At 34.8% G+C, this 19,831-nt stretch overlaps 1 protein-coding gene across 16 annotated transcripts in view; it reads right to left on the bottom strand.

The window, feature by feature from the left end:
• The window catches only part of Ppfia2 (PPFI scaffold protein A2), a 295,042-nt gene that overhangs the window by 197,803 nt on the left and 77,408 nt on the right, over window positions 1–19,831 (bottom strand). For 5 of the 16 annotated variants that reach the window (XM_090328331.1, XM_090328329.1, XM_090328330.1 and 2 more), the window contains exon 1: window positions 838–1,223. The exons of the other annotated variants lie outside the window; for them this stretch is intronic. In XM_090328331.1, coding sequence (XP_090184457.1) covers window positions 838–918 — 81 coding nt within the window. In that variant the 5' untranslated portion in view covers window positions 919–1,223. Of the gene's footprint in view, window positions 1–837; window positions 1,224–19,831 lie in introns of those variants that run through there. 16 annotated transcript variants of the gene reach the window in all.

Here is a 19,831-nt window from a genome sequence, read left to right on the forward strand (position 1 = left end):
GCCCTGTCCATGCAATGATGGTCTGACTGAAACACACACACACACACACACACACACACACACACACACACACACACACACACACACATCTGGATACAGAAAGAAGACATTTGAAGATAAATATAAAGTACAGCCTGATTTACTTTAGACAGAACCATTATCTAGAAGAAGAACTGATTTATTCCCAGGAATGGAAATATATTTAGCAGGCCACAGCTTTCATAGTTCACATTTATGTATATGTGATGGATCATTTTTTTGCTATTTAATAACACAGAAACTCTGCCCTTTTAATGAGTTTCTTTCTACTTTATTTCAAATAAAGTATAGTAAATATGGAACTTAGCCTTTTGTATTGTAAACTGCTTACACATTGTATATACTTAAAATTAAATTGCAAAAATTTTCTTAAGATATGCATAGCACATTTGTCTTAGCACAGAGGACTTAGTTTGCAAAGTTCCCTGATAGTCTTTCAATTTTATTCTGTCTGTGATACACAAGGAATATAATGACAATATTTGCCATATTAGAGCCATAAATAATATCAGGACACACAACACAACCTATAAACTTTCAAGATTGATACTGTAGAGGTCTGTTAAACCTTTGAAGAAAATAAAGCGCTCACTCACATTTTGCTTGGATTCTCTGAGAATTACTGCCATTCTGTTTCACATTCAGAAACAGATTAAACTCACATGCACATTATTCATCTCATGCATCCCATCTATCCCTTCCACACTTTTCAGCTTCCCTTTCTTCATATTGCTCTTTATTAGAAGTTTGACAATGCATTAACTTCCTCAGTAGTGAAGCCACATAAAGCACACTTACTTGGAAAGTGTAAAACCGGGTTCCATTAGGAGGATGCACTTTAGGGGAGCCAGAAACGGTGTTCATATCCGAGAAAATCATTTCTGATCACAGACACAATATAATCCACAAGGAGCTACAGATGCAGAGCAGAGAGCTTAGCGTAGAGATAAATCCGTGCGTGCATTGAGGGAGACTGGAGGGGAAAATGAAATCTGTACCATTCTTCTTAGATACACAGTGATAGCATTGAATCTGTCTTCCACGTTTGAAAGCTAACCTGAAAGGGTATCAGCCCCCAATCTTTTGTGCTGTTAGTTCCTTAAAACATACAATGATTCTTTAAAAAGAATAAAAACACAGAACGGGGGAAAGAGAACCAACGATAAATGGAGCTTGTGCAGAATCTGGCAGTGCCGTGGACCTGCCCATCTGTTCTCAGTGATAATCACCTCCCTCCACCAGAGTCTAGCAGAGTGATTATGCTAAACATCCTGGTTAACCAATAACATACAGTTTCATTTCAGGGAAACATGCACAGTGTAATTCAGGGGACCTCTTCTGACTAACCTGAAACATGTTTCACTTGCTGCTGAAAGCTACATTTGGTAAGGAATGATAGCTTTATCACTGTGGTTTCCCTGCATGTCTGAGACTATCACTCCCAGAGTTTTCAATGAGATGACTTTTTTTTATAAATTTTCTTAAAATAATTATTTTATAATTTACACTTAAAAGTAGAATATAAAAGCAGGAATACATACATAAAGCATGTATATATAGGGAGCATATGTTATATAAATAGATATGCATTATATAGAGCTCTTTGAGGCTTTATAAGTCAACCTACTAACAAATAAGCAAATATAATTCACTTCTCTGAACTCTTAAGGAACATCATCAGTGTAAACTTAGTCATGACCTCTCATTTATCCTACCTTAGCTGAAAAATTAAGCTAGACAATCAAGGCCTTAAGAAGTGTTATAAAATTGTTTTGATTAATCCTCATACATGTGCACAAGGCTATTAATTAATGTATTTTCTATGGCTGAGGGTTTTGAACTCCAGATTTGAAAATATTGGTTGTAAATATTGCACTGTTTTGCAAATCACACTTATTTTTCTATGCCTTTAAGAAATTTTTAGTCTATATAAAAGATCATATTCAGATGACTCAACAACTTCTAGAGGTAAAAATAAATGTTCCATTTACACATAGTTCAAAGGTGGAGACTTCACAAAAGTGGAAAACAGAATGAGCCCAAAATGTATCTTTGGGAATGTATCTAAATTGATATTGTTATGCATAACCAAGGACCAAGAACCACTTTCTTTAAATCTGGATGCTATAAAAGGATAGTGAGAGTTCTGAATACTTATTGTTCACTTTTAGATTTCTCAATTTTACTTCAAATATATAATGCCAAGGGGGAGGAAATAAAATGACTTTCAATTTCTTGAATGGGGTTCTGACATTTGAGTAAACTATGTGTATTAGTTCACATACTTAAGATAATGTTAACTAGAGCAGAACAATATTTTTATTAAGTATATTTTATATATGGAAAAGAATTTGCATTTATGGAAAAGCAATGATTATTATTTTTTTTTGCCAGTCCTGGGTTTGAGCTCCGGGCCTGAGCACTGTCCTTGGATTTTTCTCAAGGCTAGAACTCTACCACTTGAGCCTCAGCACCACTTCTGGCTTTTTCTAAGTATGTGGTACCAAGGAATCGAACCCGGGTCTTCGTGAATGCTAGGCAAGCACTCTACCACTAGGCCAAACTCCCGGCCATAGTGATTATTTTTTGAAAAAGATTCCATTCAGTTTCCTCAATTGTTAACATCTTGTACTTCCCATGCTACATTTGTAGAGGTGAAAAAGTGAGACTTGTAATCCAACTCCAGACTTACTAGATAGTATTGATTTTATTCCTTCATAAGCTGTTTCTCTTCTTGCTCTATCTAATCCAGTGTATCACCTTCATTTGGTTGTCATGATTTTCTGGTTTCCTCTGACTATGATATTCAGGTTTTAGAAATTATTTTTATCATTCAGATAGTCTTGAAAAGTACTAGAATAGTTCTATAGAGTATCACATAATGCTATTATGCAATTGTGCATATTTTCCTGTTTCCTCATACTTAAACTAAGGCTTCAGGTGTTGCAGAAGAATATACAGTTGGACTCATTAATGTCTTCATCATCAATGATTTTAATCTTCATTTTGACTCAGGAAACATTTATGAGTTTTATCTTTTGCACAGTGGCCATTTTTCCTCTATGGTCTTCTTTGGAATTAGTCACTAAACTTATTAAACAAATAACAACAGATAGCAACTAGGGGTAAAATTGAGCTTTAGTTCTTGGGGAAATTTTAATTTTTGTTGGTATTTCTGTTTTTAATCACTGATATCAATATACACTCAAATTTTATCCAATTGGCTATAATTTAAATATTGCATCATTTGCTTTGCAATTCCTATTGTCTCAGTGTTGGTCACTTTCTTTATACCTAACTTGCTAGTATTATTTATAAACCATACTCATTTTCCTAAAAATTCCGTCCCTCATAAACTGTAATTTAAAGTTATCTTAGATAACTGATTTCTTTTTTTTTTTTTTTTGCCAGTCCTGGGCTTGCGCTCAGGGCCTGAGCACTGTCCTTGGACTTTCTCAAAGCTAGAGCTCTACCATTTGAGCCTCAGCACCACTTCCGGCTTTTTTCTACGTATGTGGTACTTAGGAATTGAACCTGGGTTTTCATGCATGCTAGGCAAGCACTCTACCACTGGGCCAAACTCCCATACCTGCTCCTGATCTCTTATGCTAAAGGCTAGCTCACTACCACACTGAGACACAGTTCCACTTCCAGTTTTGAGTACTTAATTAAAGATAAGTGTCTCGCAGTAACTTTTCTGCCTGTGCTGATTTCCAATAGTTATTCTTGGACCTCTTCCTCTTGAATATCTATGATAACAGGTATGAACCACCTACACCCAGTGTAGTTATATTAAATTTTATGAAGAAATTTTCCCTTAATATTCTAATAGTTACTTAGTCAATAAATATTGAGAAATTAAAAATATATGTAAATCCAAATATATAGTTAAAGTTTATATACTGATTCCTAAAGAAAACAGATAATTCTTTAACTTTAAATTTAGAAATTTATTCCCAGTGGGTTCTGTTGAAGTTAAAAATACATTTTTACTGATGGAAACAGCACATCTAGGCCTATCATGCTCTGAGGTTGTAATCATACAGATAATTTGGACTTTCTATCAGTCTATTTTTCTCCAGAACAGCAGACAAACAATATCTCTGCTTTGTAAATCAGGGGCTATGCCCTCCATTTCTACTTAGGACAGACACAAAGACACAAATTTCATGGAGTTTTTTAAAATTATCTGGAAAGGCAGCATGCACAAATTTTAATTTATAATTTATCATGATCAAACCATATCCAAAATAATACAGTCTATGAGAAAATTTACTTAAGTAGATTGGTTACTTTCATATAGATACACCACCTGCAATGCTGAAAGGGAAGGGAGACCTGGAATTAAGTTAAGTATCTGTGTATCAGACATATACACATGTTGGCCTAGAGAATGTTAAAAATTTTATGAATATAAAATTGTATTCAATGGAGTAGAATAACTTGCTCAAGACCGGAGTGATTATTCTAACTAAAATAGAAACAATTATCCTTTTTTTTCTTTTATTCACATTTATTAGTTTATTTGTCCAACACTGCATAAATCAGGGACCAATCAATAACTGATGTTAATTGGATTAGTACTATTCCCAGATCCTGGAAGCATATTTACAATTTGATAAATCTTAATTTATTGCATTATATATTTAGATAATTATTATACTGTATTATATTAAAATAAAGTTGAATGTACAATTTTGATCATTAAATAAAGTTAAATTTGGTGAGACAAGTATCAGCTAATAAAAGGTACTTATACAGCAAGTCAAGTACAACACAGTTGAAATTTGTAAAATATTCTATTTCTACACGAGCATCTGAAATTAGAATATTCTTGTCTTGAAAAAAAAAAAGATCTGGGGCCAGATGACAGTGTCTCCCTATAATCCCAGCTACCTCAAGGCTGATATCTATGGATTGCCTTTTGAAGCCAGCTCAGACAGAAAAATATGTGAGACTAATATCTCCAATAGCTACCATAAAGTTGCAATTAGAGCTGTAGTTCAAGTGGTAGAACACTTTCCTGGAATGATTAAGCTCAGAGATAACCTTGAGTTTAAAACCCAGAACCAACCAATACACACACACACACACACACACACACACACACACACACACACACACACACAATTTGAAAACAGTCATGTTTTCAAACTTTTGAGTAGTATATCTTGATATGTTTCTTTAGGTTACCAAATACTTTCCAAAACTATTTTAGGATGTCACTAAACTTCATCTATAACTTGATTGCTTTCAGTTTCTACTATTATAATTTCAAGTATTAACTTGAAAGTAAAATACATAGAATATATATTATATGTAAAATTATGTTTAATGTATTCCTGATATTAATCATTGTTCCAAGACAGCTTCTAGGAAGGGAAAATAATGTGTTCATTTCAGCTGCTACACAGACCACCACACACACAAAAGAAATACTCTTGGGATGTGTGAAGGGAAGAAAATTAAATAAAAATTCCAGGAGTTTAAAGCTATCTTGCTCAAACATTTTAAATTTTACAGAAATCAATAGAAAGTGAAAAATTGAAAGGATGACTTAATTATACTACCTTAGCCAGTGATAAAATAAAAACTCTAGTCAGATTCTTCTTTTTAATAGAATCATGGAGAAAACACCCAGAAGCCATCCAGTACATTCTATTCCTCTGGGAATAATTGTTCTTATACCTTCTAAAACACAAATTATCAGCTCAAACATATAGAGAGGCCAACAATATGTTAGAGCCTCTGATTGTATAGGTTGTCAGAATAAAAATGCAACTCAAAAAAATTTTATAGCCCTTCAAAATAATTTTAAGAAGCAGTTGTAAGGTATATTCTGCTTCCAGACAAGCGATTTGACAGAATGTATATTGTGTGAGTTATAAGCTCAAGAAAGTTGGCTTCAGTGACAGGGACTTGGGGAAGTGTAAGGAATGAACTGGAAAGGTTCCTCATATCCTGTTAAATGCTTAAGGGGAGAGGAAGCAGTGAAAGGATAAGAAAGAGGAAGGAAAAGACAAGAGAGGAGATGGGAGAGAGAGTGAGATATCACTATCATTTGCACCACAGCAATATAGAATAACAAATAATTTTGTCAGCAAGCATTCAATTCTAAGCTATGACAGATGGAGTAAAATTGTCAGTCCAGATGGACAATGTACCCTTCTAAATCCATATGGGTGGCATATGTAAGCTAAATAAGTATGTATTGCTAGCTGAAACCATTCTCCCTAGCCTCCTTTTCTTGTTCATCCTTTAACAGACAAATGCTACATCTTGGACAAATACTATACCAGGTAATAACTTAGTCACATATTCTAAAATAAAGTACGCACCAGGTTTTATATATTTGGAATAAAAGAAATAGGGCTAACTTAAATGGTAAACCATTAGACTTGAGTGAAAAAGCTGAGCAAGAAGGTCAGGTTCTGAGTTCAACACCCCTTTCCCATACTAACATAAAACAATTAAAAACATTAAAAATTAAATTACAATGAAGCTTCATACAGGATGTTTCTCTCTATCTACAGCTCCAGATTCCACGGAGTGGCATAGTTTATATTCTTTTTTTAACTGTATTTTTTGGTGTCTTTTCTTTTTGGGGGGGGCACTGGGGATCGAACCCAGGACGTTGCACTTGCTAGGCAAGCGCTTTGCCACTGAGCTACATCCCAGCCCATAGTTCATGTTCTTATTGTAACACCTGAAGTTCTTGCTGAGTAATAACTTCTACAAGTATATATTTAAAAATTATCAAGCAATATTGGGCCTACTCAACTCCATGCAGATTACTATATACTAAATTTCAACTTGTATGTGTACTTTATCTGCTTCAATAATGTGATTTTTTTATGATAAGCTTTTTATCATTTTTAAAACTAATTAGGCATTCTTGCAGGGAAAAAGAGAAACAGGAATAAATATGAAAGGCACGTATTATATATGTAAAAAATGACATATGAAACCATCTAAAATGTGTTAAATAGAAGAATGAGGATAGAATAATGAAGATTGTGTGAATTTAATAGAAACATAGCATATTCACAAATATAAATAAGATAATAGGAACCCTTGTAGAACTGATTTATGTTAAGAAAATATTCATAAAAGGGAAAGGAATAATTAGGCAAATTGAAATATGATGTAAAAATCAATGTTAATAAATTCTTTAATAAAAAAATAAAAAATATTTCTAGGTTCTAATAGAATTACTACAAGAATTACTTTATCTCAGTCTTTCATAAAGAATTTGGAATTTCTAATGAATGAAAGCATAATTCATAACTAAAACTTTAAATGTAATAAGATATGTGGGTGTGCAGAAATTACAAGCTCCCTGGAACTCCTTGTTTATCCTGTTCAAGATGCAGCACAATGTGTGGTACACAGCTAGCAGCTAGCAGATATTTGAGAAATGTTTGCAACATCTATTGGCTGTTTGGTTTCTCTTTTTGTGAACTACAGCTCAGTATGAATGATCTTATTTAACTCCATCAATACTTTGGAGAACTTAATAAATACTTTCTATCAGACTCTCACAGTGAGTACATGGAATAGCTGCTATTTAAACATTGAGTAAGTATACTACTTGCTACATAATAGAATTATTGGCAGACTTTTTAGTGAATAAATGAGTTAACTGAAGAATGTCAAAAAGAGATATTCTAACTACCAATTTGTCTTCTTTAAGGCAAGAACATTACTGACTAGTTGAATCTGTTTTATAGAACAGTTAATAGAATGTTTCAAAGTGAGAGGCACATACAATACTTCACAAATCTGAATGGCTCCCCTTGTCTTAATGTATATGCAGATATTTTCATGTTCCGGCACATATCCATAGAACATGGGGACAAAAATCTCATTGACCAACAAAAACAAACCAAAGCCCTGGTAGAAGACCAAAGAAAACTGCATAGAGGGAAATGATAAAAATCAATTAAGACCAGGAGGAGGTGGCCTGAAATCCCTGTAATAAATGGGAATCCAATAGGTATATGGCAATGAGCAAAAATGCTAATTCTAAAAACCTAGATAGGTCCATTGACCTAGAAAGCTATAGGTTGGCATCAGGAGAATTGAAGATTAAAAACCTGACCAAAGTAAGTATAAAACTTAAATGGGAAAACTATATTCAAAATGCTATGTTTACAAAATCTTTCTTTGGCATATCCAAAGGATATCCAAGAAGTTTGAGAATGGTTGGCAAGGAAAGGAAGAAAAGAACTAAGAATATAATCATGTGCTGAGGGAGGAGCTCTGGGAGAGAAGGAAAAACAAATGGTGTATGATGAAAATGAATGTCCAAAGCAACACCATAGAATAAATAATCAGAGATAGACTCTACCAAGAGACTGGCTTTGAAGACACCAACTTTGTTAATGGACAGAAAGGCACAGGGAAACAGGTTCAGCCCTGTGTTGGTAGGAGTTTGCGCATATTCTCAGGAAGTTGAAAGGAGGAACACAAGTATGTAGGCTGGAAAAAGGGAAATTTGGGAACTGGATGACTCAGTCTCTAAACTTGATCATCCTCCCTTGCTTTACATAGATAGAGGGTAAAAACATGGTCATTTTTCTATTAGTGTGAGGATGTGGTGAAAACTGGAATATAAATCCTTATTGTCAAGAACTGCTAATCATAAAATTTCCTTTTTACGGTTCTAACTTTGTAACATTTTTTTCTTCTCTCTCGAATTAACAATATTCAATTCTAAATCCAAGTCATAGCACCAGTTTGTTTTGTTCGTGAAAGAGTAACAGGGTAAAGCAAAACATTGACATGAAATAACGTTAGTAAGATTTCATTTGCACATATCAAAAGTGAATTACTAAGCACACCCCGGATCACAATCTCTTAACTTGAAATACAGTGTCTAGTCTTGAAAGACCAGTGTCTAGTCTCCTTTGTGCAGCTTGATGATAGGCAGGCCACGAGGACACGGAATTGTTTACTAAGTCATAAGAAATTGCAGGCATACATTAATTTCTTCAATTTATTTTCCTTGTACTTGACATTTATTGCATATGAATAAATTAGCAAAACATAATATTAGCATGTCATCACAAATGTGGAAATTCTTATTATAAACACTTTCCTTAACTCTCTAAAGGGCACATCATCAGCATCATGCTTGCAATGCTTTGGACAGTACTAGCTACACTGGCAGCTACGGTCAAGCAAAATAAATATTAATTTGAATTGAATTGAATATGTGCAAAGAATAGGACATTGTGTTGAATTCTGATTGCATTAATAGTAGTCACCTTGAATAATAGTTAACTGCATGAAACTATCATGGCAATTCGGCTCAAGTCTCCATTCTCTAATCTCTTTCTTACTTTGTACATAAACTCACCCCTCATTTTGTTTATTCCTGGGAAGAGGCTAGGAGTAGTGACATGAGTCTATAATCCTAGCTATGTATGTAGGGAATTTGAAGATTATCGTCCAAGGCCAAGGCCAGTACTGGACAAAAGTGTAAGGCTTTATGTAGACGGAGCTCAAGCCCAGGACTGGCAAAAAAAAAAAAAAGACATGCACACATACATATACATAAACACCTCTTGGAGCACAGGGGAATAGGTAGAAAATGAATCTTATGCACTATGGGTGGAAATATAAATTAATTTAACCACTGTGAATGACACTACAAAGTTTATCAAGACTGAAAATTTGAATTAGGATAAGACACTACATGTATTTTCCCCAGATATAAATGCTAGATGTAAAAATACAACTATAAACACAAAATAAGGGTCTCAATGCATATATACACAGACTAAAGAATGGTATACTCAGAAGGAATACAGAGTTATAACTGGTTTGAATTAATGTACTGTTTATCAAAATGAATAATAGGAAATGGAAACATGTTTCTTAGTGGTGAAGGGCATGGAAATGGAGAGAGGAAGGATGCAGTCATTACATTCAGTGTACATTATGTAAAAACTAAACTATGTGACTTGCAAGTGGGGTCAGTAGACAGAAAATGGAGAACAATGAAAGGAACGACATTGAACAGCATGTATTATATTTATAGCCTGAATTGTAGTATTGTAACCTATTTGTTAATAATTAAAAATTAAGAGAAAATGAAAATAAAAATGCTTTATGAAAGTTTTTATAAAGTTTGTACTTTGTACTTTAGTAAATAAATTAAAACTAAAATCCAGAAGCCTAAATTTAAACTTTTAACTGAAACTTCAAGAAGCAAAGAAAACATGTCCTTTGAAGAAAATACCAATAAATTTTATGGAATCGGATACATGCTATTGTTTTTTTAACTTTGGTCTGCTTCCTTTTATTCCAGTGTATCCTTTGTGTTACATTATAATTAGCAAAGGATGCTTATATGAATGACACTGGAAACAGAAAAAGGGACAAGTAGTTGGGTGAGGGTACAAAGTGGACCAAACTAAGGGAGAGGAAAACAAACAGTAGCAATGTCCAATGGTAGGGGGTGGTGACAACTGGACTCTATATTTTACAGATGGATTTGAATGTGGGAGGGAAGGCAGGAGTGAAGAAAAACTCGAAGAATTTTCCTAGGTAATAAAACTGTCCTGGCTATGACGGAGATGTGTCTAAGAAAAGATGAAAGATTCAGAGCTCAATTTTTAATATATTAAGTCGGAACTCTCTATTAGACAAACTTTTGAAGATATTAAGTATGTGCTTTGGCACATACTCGGATTGGAGTAGAGCCATGACTAGAGAGAGAAAGTTTAGACTCATCAATGTAGACGTTTACAACAGTAAGTACATTGAAGAGCTCCAGAGCTGGGACTGTGGCTCAGTGGTCGAGTGCTTATCAAGCATTCATGAAGCCCTGAGTTTGATTCCTCAGTACCACATAAACAGAAATAGCTGGAAGTGACACTGTAGCTCAAGTGATTGAGCTCTAGCCCTGAGCACAAAAAAGTTCAGGGACAGTGCCCAGGACCTGAATTCAAGCCCGAGGGCTGGAAAATATATAAGGAAGAGCTCTAGTACTTATCCTCTACAACAACCTGATATAAAGGATCCAGGAAAATGAAAAACTCTCAAGATGATCATCTCAGAAGGTAGACTAGCGAGAATTACTCTAGGATTGGCAGTTTTGGCATGCAACTATCTATTTTTAGGTTCATATGGAACACCTTTCTCCCCACTATGAAGAATTTCAACATCAAGCCAAGAATTGGGAAAACGGATAATTTCTCCTAGCCAATCAATTCAGCCAAATCAATGTTGGTGACAGTGGAATGACAAATGACCAGCCATTGACTTTCTAGAAATAGGAACTCACCCTGTGATTTAAGCCTCACCACCACCTCCAAAGGTAATCCTGGAATCCTAAAATGCATTGCTCAGGAGGAGAGCATATCTTCTTATAATACAATGTTGACACATCACAACAATGTTTGCATAACTAGAATACTCTTTAACTACACTTGCATGTGGAAGCTCAAAATATATGGTTTTAAGGTGGAGTGGAAACCAGAAAACTGCCAACTTAAGAGTCCTCATAGAAGCTGTCCTTGAGGCATCTTAACATAATCCCAGAGTTCTCTGTAACCACATTAGAAACAGTGATAGAAGCATAAATAGATAAATAAAAGCAGTTAATAAAAGTCATTTATATTTGAAGTTATCAGGGAAAGTCCACGTAGTAATAAATGGAAATTGGACATAGTAGGAGATTGTATGTCTCAGCCATCATTTCAGGGCTTTATATCCACCAAGATTATTACTTTTTTCTTTCTTTTTTTTTGTTTCTGATCCTGAGGTTTGAACTCTGGGCTCAGATGTTGTCCCTGAGCTTTAGTGCTCAAGATTAGTGTTCTACCCTTGAGCCACAGCTCTATTTCAGGCATTTTTGAATTAGAACTAAGAAGGAGTCTCACAAACCTCATGCCCAGGTTGACTTTGAACCACAACTCTCAGATTTCAGCCTCCAAGTAGCCAATATTGCAGCCACCAGCCACCAGCGACTGAAAGATTATGACATTTCTGTGGAGAAACTTGTAATTCTATTAGTGTCAGCTAACGGGGTTCATTGAGGCAAAATTAAATTTGAACAAATCTTCACTTAAAGCAAAGGAGAAAAGTAGAGTCCAAAATACATGTATTGGTTCAGCGTGGTTTGGAATGTAACTATACTTTGAAGCTCATTCATTTGAGGAAAGTATATTAAATTTTCCTCAATATTTATTTCCTCAACTCTCTATTATAAAGGCATTATGAGACAGAAAAACAAGGGCAACTTCCTAATTATCAAGGGAAAAACAATAGCAACAAAGAGCAGGCATGAAAATGGATCTACAATCACAAGTATGTCTAGTTTAGTCAGATGGGAGATTAGGTTTCCAGACAACCTTAACTGAAATTGTAAATAGAAAAGTCATCTTGCTTGGGTCCCTCAAGAGAAATACTCTAGTTTATTTACAGAGATGAAAGATTCAAGACAGACTCAAAATAGTCAAAAATAGAATTGCTAAAAATATATGGAATGACTTTATAACCATGGTCTAGAAGGAGTACTTGTCATGACAAATATAAATTGGTATTAATATGTCAAAAGGTGCATAAGCTGAAACAGAAAGAGTCTATGAAGATAACAGCTGAACCTCACTGAAAGCTTTTGAATAGGAAGTCAGGGAGATAGTGAAGTGAGACTTGGGGGTCAGATTGATTTGCATAAGGGCAGCACCCAGGCATAACCCTTTGAGCAATTAGTACACATGTATTAAAATATGAATGACAGGAAGGTAAATCAGATTCACTCAGAATGTGGGTACTAGTGAGAAGGTAGAAGCTAAAAAGCAATGAGAATGGCCAGAATAATACTTTATGTGTAAAAACAGAATGTTGAAGCTTGCTGAACTTGGTATGGGTATGAGGAGAGGAGAAGGGAGTCAGCAGTGGAAGGGTGAATTTGATAAAGGTATATTCTATGCATATTTGGACATGTCAAGACAAAACCTCCTGTCCATAACTAATGGGTGTTAATAAAAATGTGGAGAAAAGTGAACTGATATGTATCTTAGGCAATTTTGATCACTTTAAATGACATAAAACTAACTTCTACTTACTACATAGAATGGAGGCATTAACTCTTTGGGCCTGGAAATTGGAATACTAGTTTATAAATATAAATAATTCCTTGGGATCCTAAAGATATCAGACTGACTTGTATTTCCAATATAAAACCCTGACCACATTCTGATTTCAGACTATATCTGTAATACACCTAAGTTCACACTTGACAGCTGTGTGGGTACATTTCCTGAAAGCAGAGCCATGCTGAGAAAAGGCCGTGATCATAGGGGTGCGTCTCTAGGTATTTTCTTAATAAATTCAGTGCAAGAATAAACTGGTGTGAATGGGATACACTCATTTTCTCTTCCTTATGGAAGGATGATCTTCATTTTGTTTCCCCTCATCTTAATCCCAGTGCTTAGAAAAATGGTTTAATTTTAAACTAACAACTCAACAAAAAGGAACTGAATGGGTGAACTAGTTCACACACGTTAAGTCCAGGCATCAACACCATTCTGGTTTTGTCAGTGAAGTGTCTGCCTTAGACAAGTTATTTTCTGTGCTTGAATCATACACTTGCTTAAGAAGTAGATACTAAATGTATATTTACTTTTTAGAAGACAGCAAGAGATATCTATCCTACAGTCTAGATGACAGACTGTCATTTTAGTGAATGTAGAAGCTGTGACAATAGTGTGGTAATTAAAACCAACTAGAGGAGTTAAAAAGAAATGATTATTTTGTAATTTTACCCAGTCAATAATCATCAGTGCTGGCTAAAATGTGTGAGACAACATTTGTGAGGCTTTTTACCACTCAAATTAAAAACAGGAGCAAAGCAGTTTAAATCAAACCAAAACAGTGCACATGCAAAAAGAATAAGTAGAAAAAGGCAGTTTCAAACATCCACCCCATCAAAAGACATAAATATTAAATTTCGTTTTTCATTTCAATATCAACTTTGAGAATCTAACAGGAAAAGCAGTGCATAAGATGATAAAAATTATTGTGAAGAAATAACTTGTGTGTTTACTAGGTGGTAGACTGCAAGGGTGATTGAACATAAACTATAACTATTAAAATCATAATTGATATACTAAAACGATTTGCCCATAGCAGGATCACTTTTCATATGCTATTGACTCATTCTGTTTACAATTCTGTTAGAATTCTTAAATAACTGGATTCCTATACATTAAAATTTATTGTACATGGACATCCATCAATAAAATGAGGGTTTTCTTAAAGACTATGGGTAAATACTTGTCATGATGTTAACTATTATTAATTTTATGTAATACAGTTGCTAGTTGTATTAGCCATTATTGATGGCTTGTTAGTGACAGGTAAATCATAATATGTGGTAGACAAATTAATACTTCAGTTTGCAATGCCCATTAATTCAGACAATAAATTTGTAAGAATTAAAAGCCTTACTTATGACAATATTTCCTACATTTTCAGAAGAATGAATTATAATATTTTCTAGTTTTTGTATTGCTAAGAAGCATGGGACTAGAATATAGAGTGTAATGTTTATTGGTTAAAATAATTTACACAAGAATAGTTCATATAATTTAGACTTTGATAAATGAGGACAGCAGGGTATTTTTTAAATGGATAATATTATATGTTAGTTTGAGTTACCATGTTTTTGCCTTTATTGTGTATTTTGAAAAGAGAAGTGATACCCAGTTCATTTACCATTTAAGATACTATAGCAGTTAGATTGTGATATTGCTGTTACTGTTAGAAAAATACAAGTTTTACTTGGCGTACTTTTATCTCCCTTCAACACAGCAACTACCTTTTGAACATTACTCAGATGGCTGGAAAAAAGTAAAGCAAAAATAACATCCACATTCTCTCAGTTGCAGAATTGTGGCAAAAATATTTCATAGCAAGTCACTTGTAATATAGTTTCATGCTAATTAAGCTGTCTTCTATCGCCAGGGGTAAAAGCATATGGAATGGTGAATACACAGGTAAGATAGAAGAAAATCAAGTTTCGGGAAGCACATCTCATGTACTTCCTCTCTTGTGGCATGTGCAGTCTCATATGCACCATCCAGGCATTTGCCTTACTGCTTTTATGCCAACTTGCAAGTCCACAAAATACCAACATGTGTTCTTGTGAATCCCTTTTACTCGTTCTGTTCCTTTTATCATTTTCTTTTTTGTTTGCTTGTTTTTTGTTTTGTTGTTGTTGTTGTTGTTGTTGATGATGATGATGATGATGATGATGATGATGATGTTTTGCTGGTCCCTGACCTTGGACTCTTAATCTGGGCATTGTCCTTGAGCTTCGTTTGCTCAAGGCTAGTGCTCTACCACTTTTGCAACAGTGTCACTTCCAGCTTTTTTTTTTTTTTGAGGATTTTATTGCTGGCTGGCTTTGAACTGCAATACTCAGATCTCAGCCTGCTGAGTAAGTAGCTAGGATTACAGGCACCCAGCTGATTTGCATCTGTTTTATAGCTTGAAATATGAATTCTGGCGGTCAGGGTATAATGATTGTGGATAAGGCAAAAGTCCCCAGCGCAAGGCTTTATAATTCTCACGAAGGATTGGGTAGAATATATGTATATGCAAATGTATCTGTGTGTATACATATATATACATTCATTCATACATATAAAAAGTTATGACCTATCTTTAAGATTGTGCTCTACAATCTTACCAAAAACTGCACTTAAAACTTTCATGGCAGATTACTTTACCAAATATTGGTGATAGAAATATTTTTTTTCTAATTTGCAGCTTACATAAATAAAATTTTCTATATGATATATATATATATATATCAAAGGCCAAAATGTTAAGGGCGTTTTCATCGCATTATTCTTTTTAATTACAGAGTAGAAGTATTCATTATGCCAGATTGAACTAAGGGCCAACCTGCTCTCTGCAGCATTTTGGTCAAAGCTGACGCCATACCATTGAACCACACTGCCTCTGATTCACTGCAAATATGAGTTTCATAGAATTTTCTGTCAGGGAAAGCTTTGAACCAGATCTCAGCCTCCTGATTAACTAGGATTATAGGCATGAGGCCACCAGCTCCAAGCTCAGAGTAGTTTCAGTAGTGGGCTAAATATGAATAAGTAATCTAATTTAACCCAGAAAGACATTAACTCAGTGAAGAAGCAGTGCTAATTATACTACAATGCTACTTACATAAATTAATTGGTTTTACTCTCCTGAGAAACACTGGATTTTTAACTACATTCATCACTGTCTTGCAAAGAGATGTTCTACGCTATAGGAGGACTTCATCAAATAAATGATAGCTTCAATGAAAATTTATGTCAGAAGAAAGGCAGCGGTGGCTCACGCAGGCAATCCTAGCTACTCGAGAGAGGCTGAGATTTGAGGCTTGTGGCTTAAAGCCAACCCAGGCACCAAAGTCTGTGAGACTCTTATCTCCAATTAACCATCAGAAAATCAGAAGTGACTCAGTGGCTCCAAGTGGTAGAGTGCTAGTCTCCAGCTGAAGAAAAAAATTACATCAGACTGGGAACAACCAATATCACTAAAAATAAGCAAGCAAAATTACAAAATTAATTTTATAGATATCTATTACATGTGTATAGAAAAGTCAGTGAGTAAGTTTTATATAGAGAAATACAGATACATACATATATAACATATATATATATAACTACATGATAACAATAAGAATAAAGGTTTCTCTGATGTCCAGTTTCCACAGACACTTGAGCAGAACTCCCTCAGCCTCTGGGAACATAGGGTCTGAGGAACTCAAAGGCTATATTTCACGTCCTGACCTCAGAGAATTAAATCCAAAAGGTTTCGTTGACTTTAGGAACAATACTCAGCATCATATTTAAAAAAATTGAATTTCTATTTTTGGATGGCACCCCAGGCAGCAAGAAAACTCATGATAGGACAGAATTGCAGGCTATTATCATAACCAAAGAATGGTTCATCCAGTCTTAACACAGCGATACCAATGGTAATAAGCGGGAAACATTGATCTTTTGTGTTCTGTTTATTTACTGATCTCCATTAGGAACTCTCATAGGTGTCCAGTTGATAGGTAATATACGAAAGTTTCAGAAATTCAATCAATGTTGGCTGATATAGATTTCAAAATATTGGTTTCAGGATAAGGTAGATTAGAGGTGAGTGGCAGCTCATGGACAAATTATAATGGCTGACAGCATATTTGTAGAATCCGTCATTAAATACAGGTAAGTGAGAATATGTGTGTAAAGAAGTGACTTCTACCTTGTGACTGTGCTGGGTGGCCTCTCAAACACTTACCTGCCACTCTAGTGAATTATTTACACTTCTTCTATGTCTATATGTCTCTGGCCAATATATTCAACTTTCAAAGTTGTGGGTGTCAAGACTACTCACTTGTTGCATAGTAACATGAGAGGGTTTGTTTTTTTGTCTGTTTGTTTCTTTATTTTATCCAGTCCTGGGGCTTGAACTCAGTACCTGGGCACTGTCCTTGAGCTTTCTTAAGGCTAGCACTCTACCACTTGGGCCACAGCACCACTTCCGACTTTTTCTGTGTATGTGGTACTGAGGAATAAAACCCAAGACCTCGAGCATGCTAGGTAAGCACTCTACCAGCAGGCCACACTCACAGTCTTGAGAGGTTTTTTTGAGATCATTACATTTGTGCATTTTTCAAGGATGATTAGCATTGTAGGTAGTTAAATATTTGGTTGTATTTATGTGCTGTTTCTTGTATTTCCTAACATATCCTCCACATTCTTGTAATTTTTTTAAATTTTTTTATTGTAATTAGTAAAAGGGTTACATGCTATTTGCCAGATAGAAGGTGCATTAATTCACATACATTGATACCCTTTCACATGTCTTGGTACCCATTTCCCTCCCCCACCCCACACCCCCCACCCATCTTGGTTTTCCCCCCTTCCCTATCAAATTTCAAATATCCAAATACAAATAAATTCAATATATCAGATAACAAAGTGAGATACTATACCAATATGAGATAACCAAGGGACAGCAAAGGAGATGAGAGACAACATAGTACATTAAGGACAACAATCATTCATTATATGGCTTTTGTTTCAATATCCTGGAGGTCCTTTCAATTAGCTTCACATTATATGGCCTTATGTATCAAGATTTTGCTCTATTGCAAATCTCTGCTAGTAGAGCCCAAGGTTTCTACTGATTATGATGAATGAGGGAAACCATTGAGCCTAAGTTCCTTTGAGTCTGGCTTACTTCACTTAATATGATTTTTTCTAAGTCTTTCCATTTCCTAACAAATGGGGCAATGTCATTCTTTCTGACAGCAGCATAGAATTCCATTGTGTACAAATACCACAACTTGTTGATCCACTCATCAACTGAGGGACTTCTAGGTTGGTTCCATATCTTTGCTATGGTGAATAGTGCTGCAATGAACATTGTTGTGCTAGTGGGTTTAGTATGTCCTTGTTTCTGGATGATTGGGTAAATGCCAAGTAGTGGAATTGCTGGGTCATAGGGGAGTTCTATGTTTAGCCTTTTGAGGCACTGCCACACTGCTTTCCATAGTGGTTGAACGAGTTTGCACTCCCACCAACAGTGTAGTAGTGATCCCTCCTGGCCACATCCCCTTGTGACTTCTAACTCTCCTACTTTTCCTTCCTATAATTCTTATATGTGTTAGAGCTCCAATTTCTGTTTTATATAGAAAAATGCGCAACTGTATCATAGCCATTGACTATTACCAGTATCAATCATTGTCATATTTTTTTAAACCAACACCATGAAGCAGAAATGCCCACATTCAGAGAAGGCTTCGTAAAGCTACAGTTTTGCTATTTGATTCATGAGTCATTAAGTTATTAACATGCTGATAGCAGTTACAAGTTTGAAAACATACATATTCTTCTTCATTACAGTATCATAAATGGGGGTAAAAGATTCATCCTAAGTAAAAGGCTTTAAACCTACCATAAAGATCTCTATAAAATGGAGCCTATTTTCTCCGAGGAATGAGGCAATTCTAGGGCCACACACTTACTGAATGCCTATTTCAACTTTTATTTTTTATTTTTTCATATATTTTATTGCAATTAATAGAAGGATTACATTATATTCACCAGATAGAAGGTGCATTATTTCACAAACATTGATACTCTTTCTCATATAAAGGTCCCCATTTCCCTCCCCTGCTATTTTAATGTTTAAAACCTTCAAATTTTACAGCTATATTGTTTAGCATGAAGTACTAATCAAATTATAATTCTATCAATTATTTGATAATAAAGAACCTATTGAATTTGCTATAAAAATTTGAAAATGAAAGCATCTAACTGAATAGATATCATGCCATTTAAGCAGAATCCCTCTCAAGTCACCTGGCATATATGTCTTATATGTCAGGGAAGTTTTGTAACACTAATGAAATTAACAAAACTGGACTTGTGAGCTGAACATCATGTTCTTGGCAGGATCTAAGGACACCTGCTTCTGGAAATTAAATTAGAGGATGGTATCATATTATTTTCCTAGGAACAAAAGCTAAGGTTCATTTCAGATGCTGCGCATTATTTGAATTAGAAGAGAAGAAAGGCAGAGGTTTTTAAAGGACATTTTATACCCTATTCCTTTAAGTTACAGGGAAGGGCACAAAACTGTATTCGGTCTTTTACCAATCAATACTATTTTATATTTTAATTTTTGCCTCAAATCTTATCTAATATATTTGACAGCAATGAGTGGTCAGATACAGTTAATCAAATTCCATGATAATTTTAATGAGATTCAT

This window comes from Megascapheus bottae, chromosome 2, assembly GCF_031878675.1.
Source record: "Megascapheus bottae isolate mThoBot1 chromosome 2, mThoBot2.hap1, whole genome shotgun sequence".
In the NCBI taxonomy this organism is placed as follows: domain Eukaryota; kingdom Metazoa; phylum Chordata; class Mammalia; order Rodentia; family Geomyidae; genus Megascapheus; species Megascapheus bottae.